At 39.1% G+C, this 14,343-nt stretch overlaps 1 protein-coding gene and 1 non-coding gene across 8 annotated transcripts in view; one reads left to right on the top strand and one right to left on the bottom strand.

The window, feature by feature from the left end:
- Window positions 1-2,832: 2,832 nt before the first annotated feature.
- trnas-aga (transfer RNA serine (anticodon AGA)) lies at window positions 2,833-2,914 on the bottom strand. Its single transcript has one exon. It is a non-coding gene; the product is annotated as a tRNA-Ser (tRNA).
- A 2,608-nt stretch (window positions 2,915-5,522) lies between these two features.
- Window positions 5,523-14,343, top strand: part of bptf (bromodomain PHD finger transcription factor) — a 32,526-nt gene continuing 23,705 nt past the window's right edge. For all 7 annotated transcript variants that reach the window (XM_074655557.1, XM_074655553.1, XM_074655556.1 and 4 more), the window contains exons 1-3: window positions 5,523-6,279; window positions 8,442-9,264; window positions 12,107-12,327. In XM_074655557.1, coding sequence (XP_074511658.1) covers window positions 5,769-6,279; window positions 8,442-9,264; window positions 12,107-12,327 — 1,555 coding nt within the window. In that variant the 5' untranslated portion in view covers window positions 5,523-5,768. The remainder of the gene's footprint in view (window positions 6,280-8,441; window positions 9,265-12,106; window positions 12,328-14,343) is intronic.

The following is a 14,343-nucleotide window of genomic DNA, read 5'->3' as shown; positions in this document are numbered from 1 at the left end:
CAGTGAGACGTTTGTGGCCTCCGTTGGTGACACTGGCAGTTATTCAAATTAAATTAACATAAGAGTTTTCTGATGTTCACTAAGTATATAAAACTATATAAAAGTCTCCTAATTGTGAGAAGCTTTTGTAAGGTGTAAGGCCAAAGCTCAGTCAGTCTCGGCCAGTCTCAGGGGGTTTCGACTAGGCTGTTTGCCATATGGTGCCATATAGTAGTCGCGCCAGCATTAAAAGCCCGCTGCTCTCCTCGTTTGGACATTTTAAGATGATTTTGAGGATTTGCAAGTGAGTAGGACATTTCATGGAGAGATGAGAAGATTATCATCAGCGTGTGGACTAGGGACCTGTTTGTGCCGGTCTCTCAGCATCATATGTATTTATAGTCACTGATAGTTTCAGTGTAGTCTAGACACACATGCATTGCCATGGTTGTTGGTAGGTAGAAAGTATTCAAGGTAAATACATGTCTGGATTTGGAAGGTGTAAGATATAAACTAAGTTTGGGGAAATGCATTTGCAGGATGTAGGCATTAGAATATTCCTTGTATATCATGAGAGTATCATGGATGGATTACTGAACAGGCCTAGCGAGTACAGGCCCAGGGACCCTTGGACCGAAGCCTCTGTATGAGATGATTGTTGGAGAGTTGGAAAGTCAATCAAGCAACTACAAAGAGACACAAAACAACTACAAAGAGACTCAAGATGACTACAAAGAGATGCAAAAGGACCACAACGGGAGACTAACCGACTAGAAAGAGATGCAAAAGGACCACAATGGGATGCGAACCGGCTAAAAAGAGATGCAAAAGGACCACAACAGGATGCAAACCGACTACAAAGAGGCATGAAACAACAACAAAAGCACACAGCCACAAAGAGACGCAACATGATGGCAGAGGTGCAAAACGACCACGAAGACATGCAAAACAACTTCATAATGACCCAAAACAACAACAAAGAGACACAAAACTACCACAAAAAGACTCAAGGTGACTACAAAGAGACGCAAAACAACAGCAGAGATGCAAAACGACCACGAAGAGATGCAAAACGACAACTACGAAGGGATGCACAACGGTCACAAGGAGACACATTTGTAGTTGTCTTGTGCCTCTTTGACCGTTGTCTCATAATGTCCATGGTTGCAGGCAGTTGGATTTACAAATACAAAAGCAGCTATTTATTGATATTTCTGCCCATGTTTACTTTTGTTATTGATGTCACCTGATTGGGCAGCAGTCCACCACTGAGGTCAAGTTTAATCCTCACACCCTCCTGTAATATATTAAATTATGAACCCATGAATGTGCGGTTTATCAGACAGGCAATTGATAGTTTGATATAAATGTGTTGCTTTAAATATGGAAATGTGTCTTCCTCCTGTCTCCATGTGGCCTAAAGAAATGTCTTTGTACATGGTGACAGAAAAACATCTGTTCACTCTCAAAAGAAAACCACATCTCTTTGATTAAAGGCGGTCAACTTTTTCTTTTTCTTTCTCTTCTCCTTTGATACCATTACTTATTATGGCTCTTGTCTGGTGGTGGGAAGGGAGGGAGGGACTGGTCTTGTGGGATTATAACTTTATATAATTTTTATGTTTGATATTCAAATTCTGTATTTTCTCCTGTAGACTGCTCTTTGTTTGAGAAAATTCAATAAATAAACTGTTAAAAAATAATAATTATGAAGCCATGGGAACAATCTGTGTCCCTGTGTAGGTGTCTGACATTTGATAGAGTTATCAGATCACTTGTTTCAATTGTATGAGCGCATGCATTTATCTGACATGCAAAGGTTGATACTTTCCACTGGCAAACACCTGAGATGAGCTCTTCGACACACTCTTGCCCCATGTCGACCTATGTGACCTTTTTTGTGGGTGCTTTCGGGGTCATGTCAGGTGGCAATCTGCAATTCAAAAGTTGCATTCAGGGCCTAAACTTGGATTGATTCTTTGTACCTCTGCTAGTCTGTTACTGCTGCCACCAAATGTCTCACAAACACCTAGAAAACATGACAAAACAGTTTTTTTAAATTCAGATTTTCAATTCAAACTGATTTGGCTGTCTATTCAGTCATTTATGGTACATTACTGCAACCTACTGGTTGATCTCCACACTACCTGGAAAAATCTAGATATATTTGTGTTGTCAACTTTCAATTATAATCATTAGAATAATCAGATGAAGATGCTGAATGCTGAATGGCAATGCCACTTCGATGTTAACATACAGACAATAGAGATGATTTTACAATGGCAGTAGCTCAGTCTATGGGGACTTGGCTTGGAAGCCGGAAGGTTGTTGGTTCAATCCCCGCAAGGACCAAGTATGGAGTGTAGACTGGTGGCTGGAGAGGTCCCAGGTCAGCTCCTGGGCACTGCTGAGGTGCCCTTGAGCCTATTATACTAGGATGGGTTAAATTTCAATGTGTGTTGTGCTCTGTTTAATGTGTGACACAGATACAGATATATCTATTATATATACCATGTTGTGTATAAAATATAGATATATTATTATAAATTAGTCTGCTATATTTCTTTAGTGTATATATATATATATATATCTTCAGTAATGGTTAAAAAAGGTAGGGGTTTTGGATTTGGACTGTATTAATCTAAATAAAATAACTTGTAATGTGGTGTAGTTAGGCAGTGGGGGGCGCTGTTTCATTACTTTAAACCATTACAGTATTGATTTGTCACCATCAACACGACATTTCGCCCGCATATGTCATCTTCTGTGGGAATTTGCAGCTTTGGCACTTGTTCAAAATATTCAAAGTTACTATTTAAGAAGTTAAATTGCATAAAAAAAAAAAAAGTTTTACGTTGTCGGCAGGATTCGAACCTGCGCGGGGAGACCCCAATGGATTTCTAGTCCATCGCCTTAACCACTCGGCCACGACAACTGATAACCCTTATACATATGACGTAACAATATATACTTAATATTCATGAGCTGATTCAAATATTAGAGATTCAAAGTGAACGTTTTGCAGTATCGATGATGCCTAACTGTATAGTCATAACAAGAGTGTAGGTTTAACTTCACCTATTTACACACAGTTATTGTAAAGGAGCATTGTAGGCTTATATCTTTATGATTGTATCAAATAAATCATGTAAATCAACCCTCTTCTAATCTGTCAAAATGTATATTAACACACACACATGGCATGTGTGAGTGCATTTATAGACTTTATTCTGTAAAGGGAAGCATATCTGTATATTTATCTGACAGATGTACTTACTTTGCAAAATAATATTTTACATGCAAAATACATGATAAAAAAATGTATATGATGGATTATAGTTTAACCCAGCAGCATAGGAGATAGCTAGTTAGCTGCCACATTTGCTTGACTTGGTACAAGTTAATGCATCAAGAATATAAGCATCTAAAACAATATAATAATAATAATAATAATAATAATAATCTGCATGACTGTTGTTTGCGCCTATTATTACTCCTAAGAAGCTGCTATGAATTGTAACAATTGCTGTTGGTAGATATATACATAGATAGATAGATAGATAGATAGATAGATAGATAGATAGATAGATAGATAGATAAATAGTAACTTTATTGAAATTCAAGTTTCCAGCATCACAGTTCCATAGTGCAATACATGTTAGTAAAAAGGCAGTAAAAAAGTTAGTAGTGCAAAGTACAAAAAAATATACCAGATATTAAAATACAAGGAGAAGAAGAAAACTGTTAAAACTGAATGTAGTGCAGGGTGACAGCTGTGATACAGGACTATCAAAAAAGTGAATATAGTGCCGAAGACACTGTTAAAAATGAGTATAGTGTTGGTGCTGCAACAATTATAGTTTAACCCAGCAGTATAGGAGATAGCTAGTTAGCTAGACTTTATGCCACCTTTGCTTGACTTTGTACAAGTTAATGCATCAAGAATATAAGCATCTAAAACAATATAATAATAATAATAATAATAATAATAATAATAATAATAATAATAATAATCTGAAAGTAAATTGTTAATATTATTATTATTATTATTATTATTATTATTATTATTATAATCTGCATGACTGTTGTTTGCACCTATTATTGCCCCTAAGAAGCTGCTTCGAACTGTAAAAATTGCTGCAACAATTTTAGTTTTCCCTCACTATGATAATTAAAACTGAAACAACATACATACTTCTATGATGGATTATAGTTTAATCCAGCAGTTTATAGGAGATAGCTAGATAGCTAGACTTTATGCCACCTTTGCTTGACTTGGTACAAGTTAATGCATCAAGAATATAAGCATCTAAAACAATATAATAATAATAATAATCATAATAATGATGATCATAATAATGATAATAATAATAATTATTGTTATTATTATTATTATTTTATTATTTATTTATTTTATTTATTTATTTGCACATATATAAAACTGCACAAAATCCAGTCAATGAAAAAAAAACAAGAAATGTGTCAGGAGAGGTCAAGAAGCCCCAGGCTTATACAAAGGACCTCCCCCCAACCCCAGGAGAAAAAAAACAATAACAAAAAAGGAAGAAAGATCTAAACTAACATAATTTTAAAAATACAACAAAAGTCAAACAACAACAAGAAATACACAAAACGTGCAGAAAAACCTAACCAAACAGTGGAAAACAATCCAATAAAAACAATCAAATACATACAAAGAACAGTACAGAAGAAAAGAAAATATATCTAATATATTATATTATATATGTATATTATTATTATAATCTGCATGACTGTTGTTTGCACCTATTATTGCCCCTAAGAAGCTGCTATGAACTGTAACAATTGCTGCAACAATTATAGTTTTCCCTCACTATGATAATTAAAACTGAAACAGCATACATACTTCTACAAGAAAAAATGAGTTAAAATATGAAAGTTATAATTATTATTATTATTATTATTATTATAATCTGCATGACTGTTGTTTGTGCATATTATTGCTCCTAAGAAGCTGCTATGAACTGTAACAATTGCTGCAACAATTATAGTTTTCCCTCACTATGATAATTAAAACTGAAACAGCATACATACTTCTACAAGAAAAAATGAGTTAAAATATGAAAGTTATTATTATTATTATTATAATAATCTGCATGACTGTTGTTTGTGCCTATTATTGCCCCTAAGAAGCTGCAATGAACTGTAACAATTGCTGCAACAATAATTAAAACTGAAACAGCATACATACTTCTACAAGAAAAAAATTAGTTAAAATATGAAAGTTATTATTATTATTATTATTATAATCTGCATGACTGTTGTTTGTGCCTATTATTGCTCCTAAGAAGCTGCTATGAACTCTAACAATTGCTGCAACAATAATTAAAACTGAAACAGCATACATACTTCTACAAGAAAAAAAATGAGTTAAGATATGAAAGTAAATAGTGATAAATTGATCATGTCGGTCTCATTGTTGCCACTGAACTGTGAAGCTGTGAAGTGAAGCTGGTGTGACCACGTGACTGCTCCAGAGCGAGCAGCCTGCTGTTTGTTCAGAGAGAGAGAGAGAGAGAGAGAGAGAGGAGCAGAGAAGAGGAAAGATGGCGGCTATAGCTGAACCAACACGGGACGCCGGGCTAACGTTTTGAGACTTCACCTCCGAGCAGACACCGTGAGCTCCACCGGGGGTTTACTGCACCATCCACACCCGCACCGGTCCAGCTTTGCACGGGTGCACCTTTTACTCACGTCGGCTAAAGCAACGCAATAATAAAGTATAGTAGAGAAATACTATCTCTGCTATCATGAGAGGGAAAAGAGGCAGGCCGCCCAAACCGCTACACCAAGCCGAGGACTCGTCTCCTGCTCCGGCTGCGAGAGGCTTGAGACCGCGGAGGAATCTGAAGCCCCGGTTCAGAGACAGCGGCGATGAGGACGCGGAGAGTCCGACGAGAGAGAGCACTAAGGCGGCTAAGAAGAGGAAAGCAGTCACGTCAACACGGGGCAGAGGACGAGGTAGAGGAGGAGGTTTGAGAGGAGGAGGAAGACGGGGCCGTGGAGGGAAGAAGACGGCTGCCTGTAAGACTGTGGTGTACGACGACCATGAGAGCGACGAGGAGGAGGACGATGCTGTCAGTCTGAGGTCGGAGGAGGACGAGTTTGTTGAGGAGGAACCTCAGACTGAAGAGGAGGAAGAAGATGAGGCCCTGAAAGAGGAGAGTGAAGATGATGTGCTGGAGGAGCAGGAGGAAGAGGAGGAGGAGGAGGTGGAGGATGATGCCAGCTACTGTACAGAGAGTAGTAACAGCACTCCGGGTAAATACACATGTTCAGGTGGTGGTTCTCAACATGCACTTGCAAAGGGGATGCAAAATGCACATCCTGAAAATAGCTGCAGATGATTGTTTATGATGAGATGCAGGAAGCTTATTGTTCAAAATGGAGACTGTATGAACACAAGGCCTCAGTCTGCTCATTATAAGCTGCTGCAGGTGGATTGAATAGCTCTGTGGCGAGTTTACCTTCCTGTCAACACACCTTTTAAATCACCCATGTTAAGAATACCTGAGATTGCATCTAGACTTCAATGCAACCATTCAGTTGCATTGATAATGTAGCTATGTAGCTTAGCATGAGCTAATGTTAGCTGGTGAAGTTAGCTCATGCTGCCTTACTGTCAAAGTCTAGCAGGTTCATGTTGGATAACTTTACAGCTACCCCTCAACACAATGCTTTATATATGTGAAGAATATAAAGTAGTTTTGTGGTTGAGGCTGATTTAAAAGAGATGAAATAGCTAGCTAGCTAAGTTAGCATGTATCATTAGCTCATGCTGCCTTGTTGTCATGGTGAATTCCAGCAGGATAACTTTACTTATAGCTACCCCTCAAACACAATGCTTTATATATGTGAAGAATATAAAGTAGTTTTGTGATTGAAGTTGATAAAGAAAGAGAGCAAATAGCCAGCTAAGATAGCATGGCTAGCATCATCTTTTTACACTTTCAATCTATCCTCTAATCCTCTAATTCATCACTCCTAAACTCCTATAACATGACAGCTAATGTCTGACAAAAAGATGGTTATAATGTGTGGTTTAACTAACATTTACGTGATTAGCCAGCTGGAGAGCTAACTAATGTTTTCCTTGCTCCAGAAGGAGCCTCATTTAGTGAGCTCATAGTGACACTGACTGGCCATGTGAGGAGCCAGCTCTGCCAGAGGAGCACAAGTTTGACACCAAACTTTTGAAACCAGAATAATATGTTGATTTTTGTCTCCAGTGGTTATTATAATCTAACTGCACATGCAGATTTGAGAATAATGTCAATTGCAACTATATTTAGAAATTGTCCACTATACTGTATTACTGCAGGGCTGCCCCTTCCTAGTCGATTAGTAGACTAATTGGTCATTTTGGTCTCAGTCGACTTAGATTTATGTAGTCGACAAGTCATTTTTTATGCTTTTTGATTTATTTCCAAGAAATATATCTCTGGTAAACACAAAACTTTATTACATTTGTTATATACATACAGGTACATAAGATAAGATAACATAAGATATACTTTTATTGTCCCCGTGGGGAAATCTTTCCTGGACTCCATCCAACTGCAGTTACAAACACTAAATTAAAACAGCATCAACAACAATAATAAACGATTCCACACAAGACAGGGAAACAGTTTCACAGAAACAGATGTTTCAACACATACACAGTCCACGTACATAATGGCACATACTATCACACACATCATGGCAGGTATTGCACCCAGGTAGTGCACTGCACCGTCTACCGTCTTGCCCATATAATAGCCCAATATTACACAGATGCAACATATTGCACTTTCCCTATTTAACATATTGCACTGTCCCTATTTAACATATTGCACTGTCCTTATGATAGCTTTATGTTACGAGCTGTTGAGAAGTTTAATAGACATTGTCTATTCATCATACATGAAATGTGACCTCTGCATTGAACCCATCCTAAGCATGTAAGGGCAGTGGGCTGCTGTGAGGCGCCCGGGGAGTACCTTAGGGGTTTAGTGCCTCGCTCAAGGACACATGCGGACAGTAAGAAACCAGGGATCGAACCGCCAATCATGTGGTTGAAGGATGACTCGTTCTACCCACTGAGCTACAGCTGCCCAAAAACAAAATATGAGATTTAAAGTGGTGCCTTTGTGTGAGAAACCCAGTTTCACAGATCTGTCAATATGAGTGTTAGTCGACTACGAATTTCTTTGGTCGAGGACAGCCCTAATACAGTATATCCGGCATACAAAAGATGGTTATTGCCATATAGGCCTACAGAAGAGCAGGATGATATTGATAACGTCAAACATCGTAGTATTTTGACTGTACCTCAATATATAATGTGTTTCTCAACTATTAAAAAAAAAAAACATTTGAAGTTTTCCTCTGATCAAAGCGATCTAATTATGGTTTACTAATATCATTTGTGCATCCTACAGGGAGGAAAAAAGTACGGGCTCCCCGACCTCGCACTCCCATCCTGGAGGAGAAGGAGATTCCTCCTCTTGAGCTTCCTGACACCTCCGAGGACCTCCTGGTGCCTGGCGAGGAGCTGCTCAACGCCACCTCCATCTACGAGGTGCTGCGGAACTTCAGCACGGTGCTGCGTCTCTCCCCCTTCCGCTTCGAGGACTTCTGTGCGGCGCTGGTAGGCCAGGAGCAGTGCACTTTAATAGCAGAGACCCATAACTCCCTCTTGAAGGTCATCCTACGTGAGGAGGACTCCTCCAACACTACCTTTGGCCCTGCCGACCTCAAGGACAGCGTTAACTCCACGTTGTACTTTATTGACGGCATGACGTGGCCTGAGGTGTTGCGGTCGTACTGCGAGAGCGACCGGGAGTACCATCACGTCCTGCCGTATCAGGAGGTGGATGAGTATCCCTACGGTCCACTTGAAAGTAAGATCAAGGTGTTACAGTTTTTGGTGGACCACTTTCTCACCACCAATATCGCCCGCGAGGAGCTGATGTCCGACGGCAGCATGCTGTATGACGACCACTGCCGCGTGTGTCACCGCCTGGGCGACCTGCTGTGCTGCGAGACCTGCTCAGCGGTCTACCACCTGGAGTGTGTGAAACCGCCGCTGGAGGAGGTTCCAGAGGACGAGTGGCAGTGTGAGATTTGCGTGGCACACAAGGTGCCGGGTGTCACGGACAGCGTGACAGAGGCGCAGAAGAATAGGCCCTACATCCGCCAAGAGCCCATTGGATATGACCGCCACCAGAGGAAATACTGGTTCCTAAACAGAAGGATTATTGTGTAAGTTAGGCCTTTCTGCTCCACTTGAATTACCTCTCTGTGCCAATGGCTTTATATCCTAAACTCAACACAGATGTTACCACCAAATGCATTCAAAACAAAAAGGGAAAGAAAACAACTTTCAATGAAGTCATACTGTAATAATCACTGTGTTATTTTACTAAATTCTTTTGTCCAAATTAAACCTGCAGTAGGCAGAATATTTTTGTCATCATTGGGCTAAAATTCAATAATAATATTTCAGTATATTGTAATTCAAGTGCTCTGAGACTTCTGCACCTCCTCATGGCTCTGTTTTCAGGCTTTAAAAAAAATCTACCCTGTGACGGGAGACTTTGTCCAACCACAGGTCATTTCAGAGAGAGCGTTATCTCTCAGAACATTTGAATCACAATATGCTGAAAGGTTATAATGGAATTTTTGCCCAATGATGCTAAAAATATTCTGCCTCCTGCAAGCTTAAGTACAGTACTTGAGTAAATGTATTCGTCTGCCTTTACAGCCTCGTTGCGTGTACTCGCGCTCATGCGACCGTGGTGTAGTTTGTTTATAGACTAACATTAGCTTTCTTCTTCTGGCGATTGCATTCACACTTCAAAAATCATAAAATAGTGTTCATTTGTGGAGAGTATCTTGCTGAACAAAACATGTAAGTTTCATAAACGTTTGTTCACCACAGAATTTATTTTCTGCAATAATCCAAAACCCAATGGAAAAATCCCATTGGCTTTTTGTTGAGGGAACCAGTGTGATGCTAACTTCCTGGTTGGCCTCAAGGCCCATTGAAAGAGGCTGGGTCACCGGTCATATCTTTGGGGTACAATACATGCGCAGTAAAATCTGGTCTGCACTTGCAGAAATTGAGCCATCGCAATGCACGACGCAGCTTCAGTTACACTGCGCATGTGTCATACCCCATACCCCAAGACCCGCTTCCGCCTGTATCCCAGCCTCCTTCCATAGGCTTTGGTTGGCCTACAAAAATACGTCATCCCTAGACAACTCTATAAAGGTAGCTTACAAGGTACAGTACGAGTCATTATATTTAATAGTAGAGGTACAGTATACCTCAATGCACTGTGGGAAATGTGTAAAGATCTAAGCATCCATGTAAAACATGTCACCATAGCAATGAAGCAGTGAAAAAGTAGCAGCTATGTACTGTAGTTACCCCTGTACATGTTCAACAATAGCCTCATGAACCCCCTCAATCATCAAGGGTTTTGTCGTTGTGAAACCAAATGCATATTTCCTCTAAATATGACAAACACGGGCCTCAAATTTGATCAAATAAAATGCAGACAAAATTGAAGCCAATTGGATACAGTTTCCCAGAAGGTAATCTCACATTACCAGGCGCTGCGTGTGTGCGCTGTTCAACAGTCACATTTGAAACAGCTGGAGAGTGAAACTGAAAGTTACAGTAAAAAAAATCATTTGGCGCGTAAAAATGCAACGTGCTTCCATGAATGTAGTCATTAGTTTAGAGATTATAAAAGAGATGTGCAATCATCTTTACTGGCAGGGATGGGTTTCCTGTTTGCCTTCTCATCCCCACCCCAAACTTATGTTAGACTTAATGTGAGACAGCATCTGACAGAGACTTTTAATGTTTTTGATCTGGGTTTAAAAAAAAAAAAGGCATTCGATGCTTGAGCTGAACTGCACCCAGAGAATATTAATGAGTAGATGAGCAGTCTATGTGTAACCTGTCCTTGACACTCAATTTTAACTGGACCCATTATCTTAATGTCTTCACAAATGGCTGGCATCATTCTGTGTGAATCAGCTTGTGCTGTTGCAATTGAATTCTTGTATGGAAATAGATTATTTTTTTGGCAGCTTGCTTGTACAGGGTTCTCTCTACTTTTTTAGTGCAGAGTTGATTCAATCCAACCAAAAGCTCCCCAGAGAATAGAGGATCGTTTTTGTTTTACCAAAGTTAAAACTCACAAAAATCTACAAGGTGTGTACCAGTGTTGTCATTATTTAGTGTCATACGGTGAACAAGTTTATATTGTCTCAGTTAAACTATATTTAGGGCTGTCAATAGATTAAAATATTTAATCACGATTAAATCGCATGATTGACCATAATTAATCCCAGTTAACCAAAAATTAATAACCCGTTTTTTATCTGTTCAAAATGTACCTTAAAGGGAGATTTGTCAAGTATTTAATACTCTTATTAACATGGGAATTGGCAAATATGCAGCTTTATGCAAATGTATGTATATATTTATCATTGGAAATCAATTAACACAAAACAATGACAAATATTGTTCAGAAACCCTCACAGGTACTGCGTTTAGCATAAAAAATATGCTTAAATCATAACATGGCAAACTGCAGCCCAACAGGCAACAACAGCTGTCAGTGTGTCAGTGTGCTGACTTGACTATGACTTGCCCAAAACTGCATGTGATTATCAGAAAGTGGTCATGTCTGTAAAGGGGAGACTCGTGGGTACCCATAGAACCCGTTTTCATTCACATATCTTGAGGTCAGAGGTCAAGGGACACCTTTGAAAATGGCCTTGACAGTTTTTCCTCAACAAAAATTTAGCGCACGTTATTTAGCCTCCTTTGCGACAAGCCAGTATGACATGGTTGGTACCAATGGATTCCTTATGTTTTCTTGTTTCATATGATGAAAAATCGCAAGTTGTGTTAACGCGTTAAAGAAATTAGTGCCCTTAAAATGAATTTGCGTTAACGCGTAATTATTGTGTTAAATTTGGCAGCCCTAATTATATTGTAACGACACCTTGCAGCAAAGTGATAGAGGAAGTAATGTAGTATCTAACAATCTATCTAAGAACCCATGCTGTTCTCTCTCCACAGCGAGGAGGACGGGGAGCAAGAGAAGAAGAAGACCTGGTACTACAGCACCAAGACGCAGCTGGAGGAGCTCATGGAGTGCCTGGATAAGCAGTACTGGGAGACGGACCTCCATGCCACCCTGGAGGAGATGAAGGAGGAAGTGCAAGCTCACATGGACATCACGGAGGACCTTACCAACAGAGCCCGTGCAAACAATAGATCCTACCTCACTGCTGTCAACGGTATGGATTTGATATTGTCTTTTAAGGCAATTAAGGCAGTGGTTCCCAACTTTTGAGCTTTGAAGTGAATGTATATGTTTGTGTCTTGCAGGGTTACATTTTGAAACCATCTTTATTAAAGCTTCAGATAACATAATTCCTCCCCTCAGGCAGCAGTGCTCTGCTATAATGACAGTTGACTACAAATGTGACAAATGTTAGGGTGCCGCCTTTTCTTCCCGCTTCACGTTCTCTCAGACAACAAGCAACTCCTTTTACCTCCCTCCAAGTTAACGGAGTGTTTAGAAAGCTTTTGATTACCACACCAGCAGCTTCTGTTCGTGTTTGACAGGCTGCCATATCTGTTTTCCTAACAGTTTTCCTCTGTCTGTCACCAAACTAACTGGTACTATGTTTTATTGGGGGAACCTGCCTCTGGCATCCTGTCAAAAGCTAGAGGGTTAGGGGGAGTAGCCTAAATGGAAGAAGAGATGTTTTTGTAAAGCCATTCTAGTGCTTTTTTTTTTAAACATCCAAGTGATTTATGGGTGTTGTATTACTGGTATTTTTCTTCCGTTAAAAGCCCGCTGCAGCACAGTGCTGCCTGCGCTTTGCATTTCTTCATTTAAGATGGTTGGGACACAGCTCTTTGTGTCCCAGTGGAAACTGTTGTTATGAAACATGGTTAGGCAGACAGGAGATTAGATCTGGAGATTTAGGCCTTCTGAGAAAAGAAAATCTGCCCTGTCTTGAATCTATGTCATAAGTGGATTTGCTCTTTAACCGTGTTATAGACTCTTGATATGCCAGCGTCTAACACCAAGTTCACCTTATTTCTATTTTATCATATTTCTTTATTTATATATGAAGGCGTTATATAAAGGCGTTGCCTTGGAAGGAGCCCCGAGGGGAGGAGGTTGGTTTAGACGGAACTCCTGAGGCGATGATACTTTCAAATTATGCTAGCTTTCCAACATCGTCGATCCATCTTTAAAGCTGTAACTTTGAGCAAATATGATAAAAAGTTATTTTTATAAAACTGTCACTATATGCTGACAGTAGTGCATGAGACAGATAATCTGTGGAGAAAAAAAATGTCTTCTGTGTCCTCCTGTGCTCATGATGGTATTTGCAAGATTCTACCGCACCCGAACAAAAACAACCAATCAGAGCTGAGCAGTCTCTGGGCAGCTGTCAATCACTGCTTGCGAAACTCGTGAACTCGGATCAAACTGTCAACTAGGCAGCATTGATCAAATATGAATCAATATTCTGTTACTCTAATACCTATTTCTCGCTTCAAATGTTTACAAAAACATCTTGTAGTGTACTGTTTAGTTGTAAAATGAGAAAGTTTGCTCCGGCTGGTGGGCGGTGCTTGGTTTCAGCTCGACTGTTTTCAACATGACTGCTGGGTCATAAACGTTATCATTTCACAGCCAAATAGTTCACTACAAGATGTTTCTGAAAACTTCTGAAAAATAACTTTTTATTATATTTGCTCAAGTCAAAAGTCACCTGGAACTGAACAGCAGCATTTATCACTGGAATATTGTATTTTTATATTATATATATATTATAATATTATGCTCCAGTTGCTGATTAGAACGCTTCTTTTAAATATTGTTTGTAAAGCTTAAACGATTAGACAGAAAATGTAAGGGCAACTATTGATAATAACTTCAGGGTTTTTTTTCAATTAAAAATACCCAAAAGATTTTTAATTTTAAGCTTCTCAAATGTGATTTGCTGCTTATTTATGTGATAGTAAACTGAACATCTGTGGGTTTTGGACTGATGGTAAAGGTATTTGAAGACGTTGCATTGGGTTCTGGGTAATTATTAAAGACATTTAAAAAATGTCTTTTTACATTTTATAGACCAAAGGATTAAAGATTAATTGGCAGATTAATCAACAAACAGTTGTTAGTTGGAGCGCTAATTATTTTAATTGCCCCAATAAGTTATTAGTATGGTCTGTATTTACGCTATACGTTCAGCTAATTTAAATTAGAAACCAAATAATGTATTCATTCT

The sequence above is a fragment of the Sebastes fasciatus genome, chromosome 13 (genome assembly GCF_043250625.1).
Source record: "Sebastes fasciatus isolate fSebFas1 chromosome 13, fSebFas1.pri, whole genome shotgun sequence".
Taxonomy (NCBI): Eukaryota; Metazoa; Chordata; class Actinopteri; order Perciformes; family Sebastidae; genus Sebastes; species Sebastes fasciatus.
Note: the sequence above shows the minus strand (reverse complement) of the source record. Positions and strands in the feature narration are given on the sequence as shown.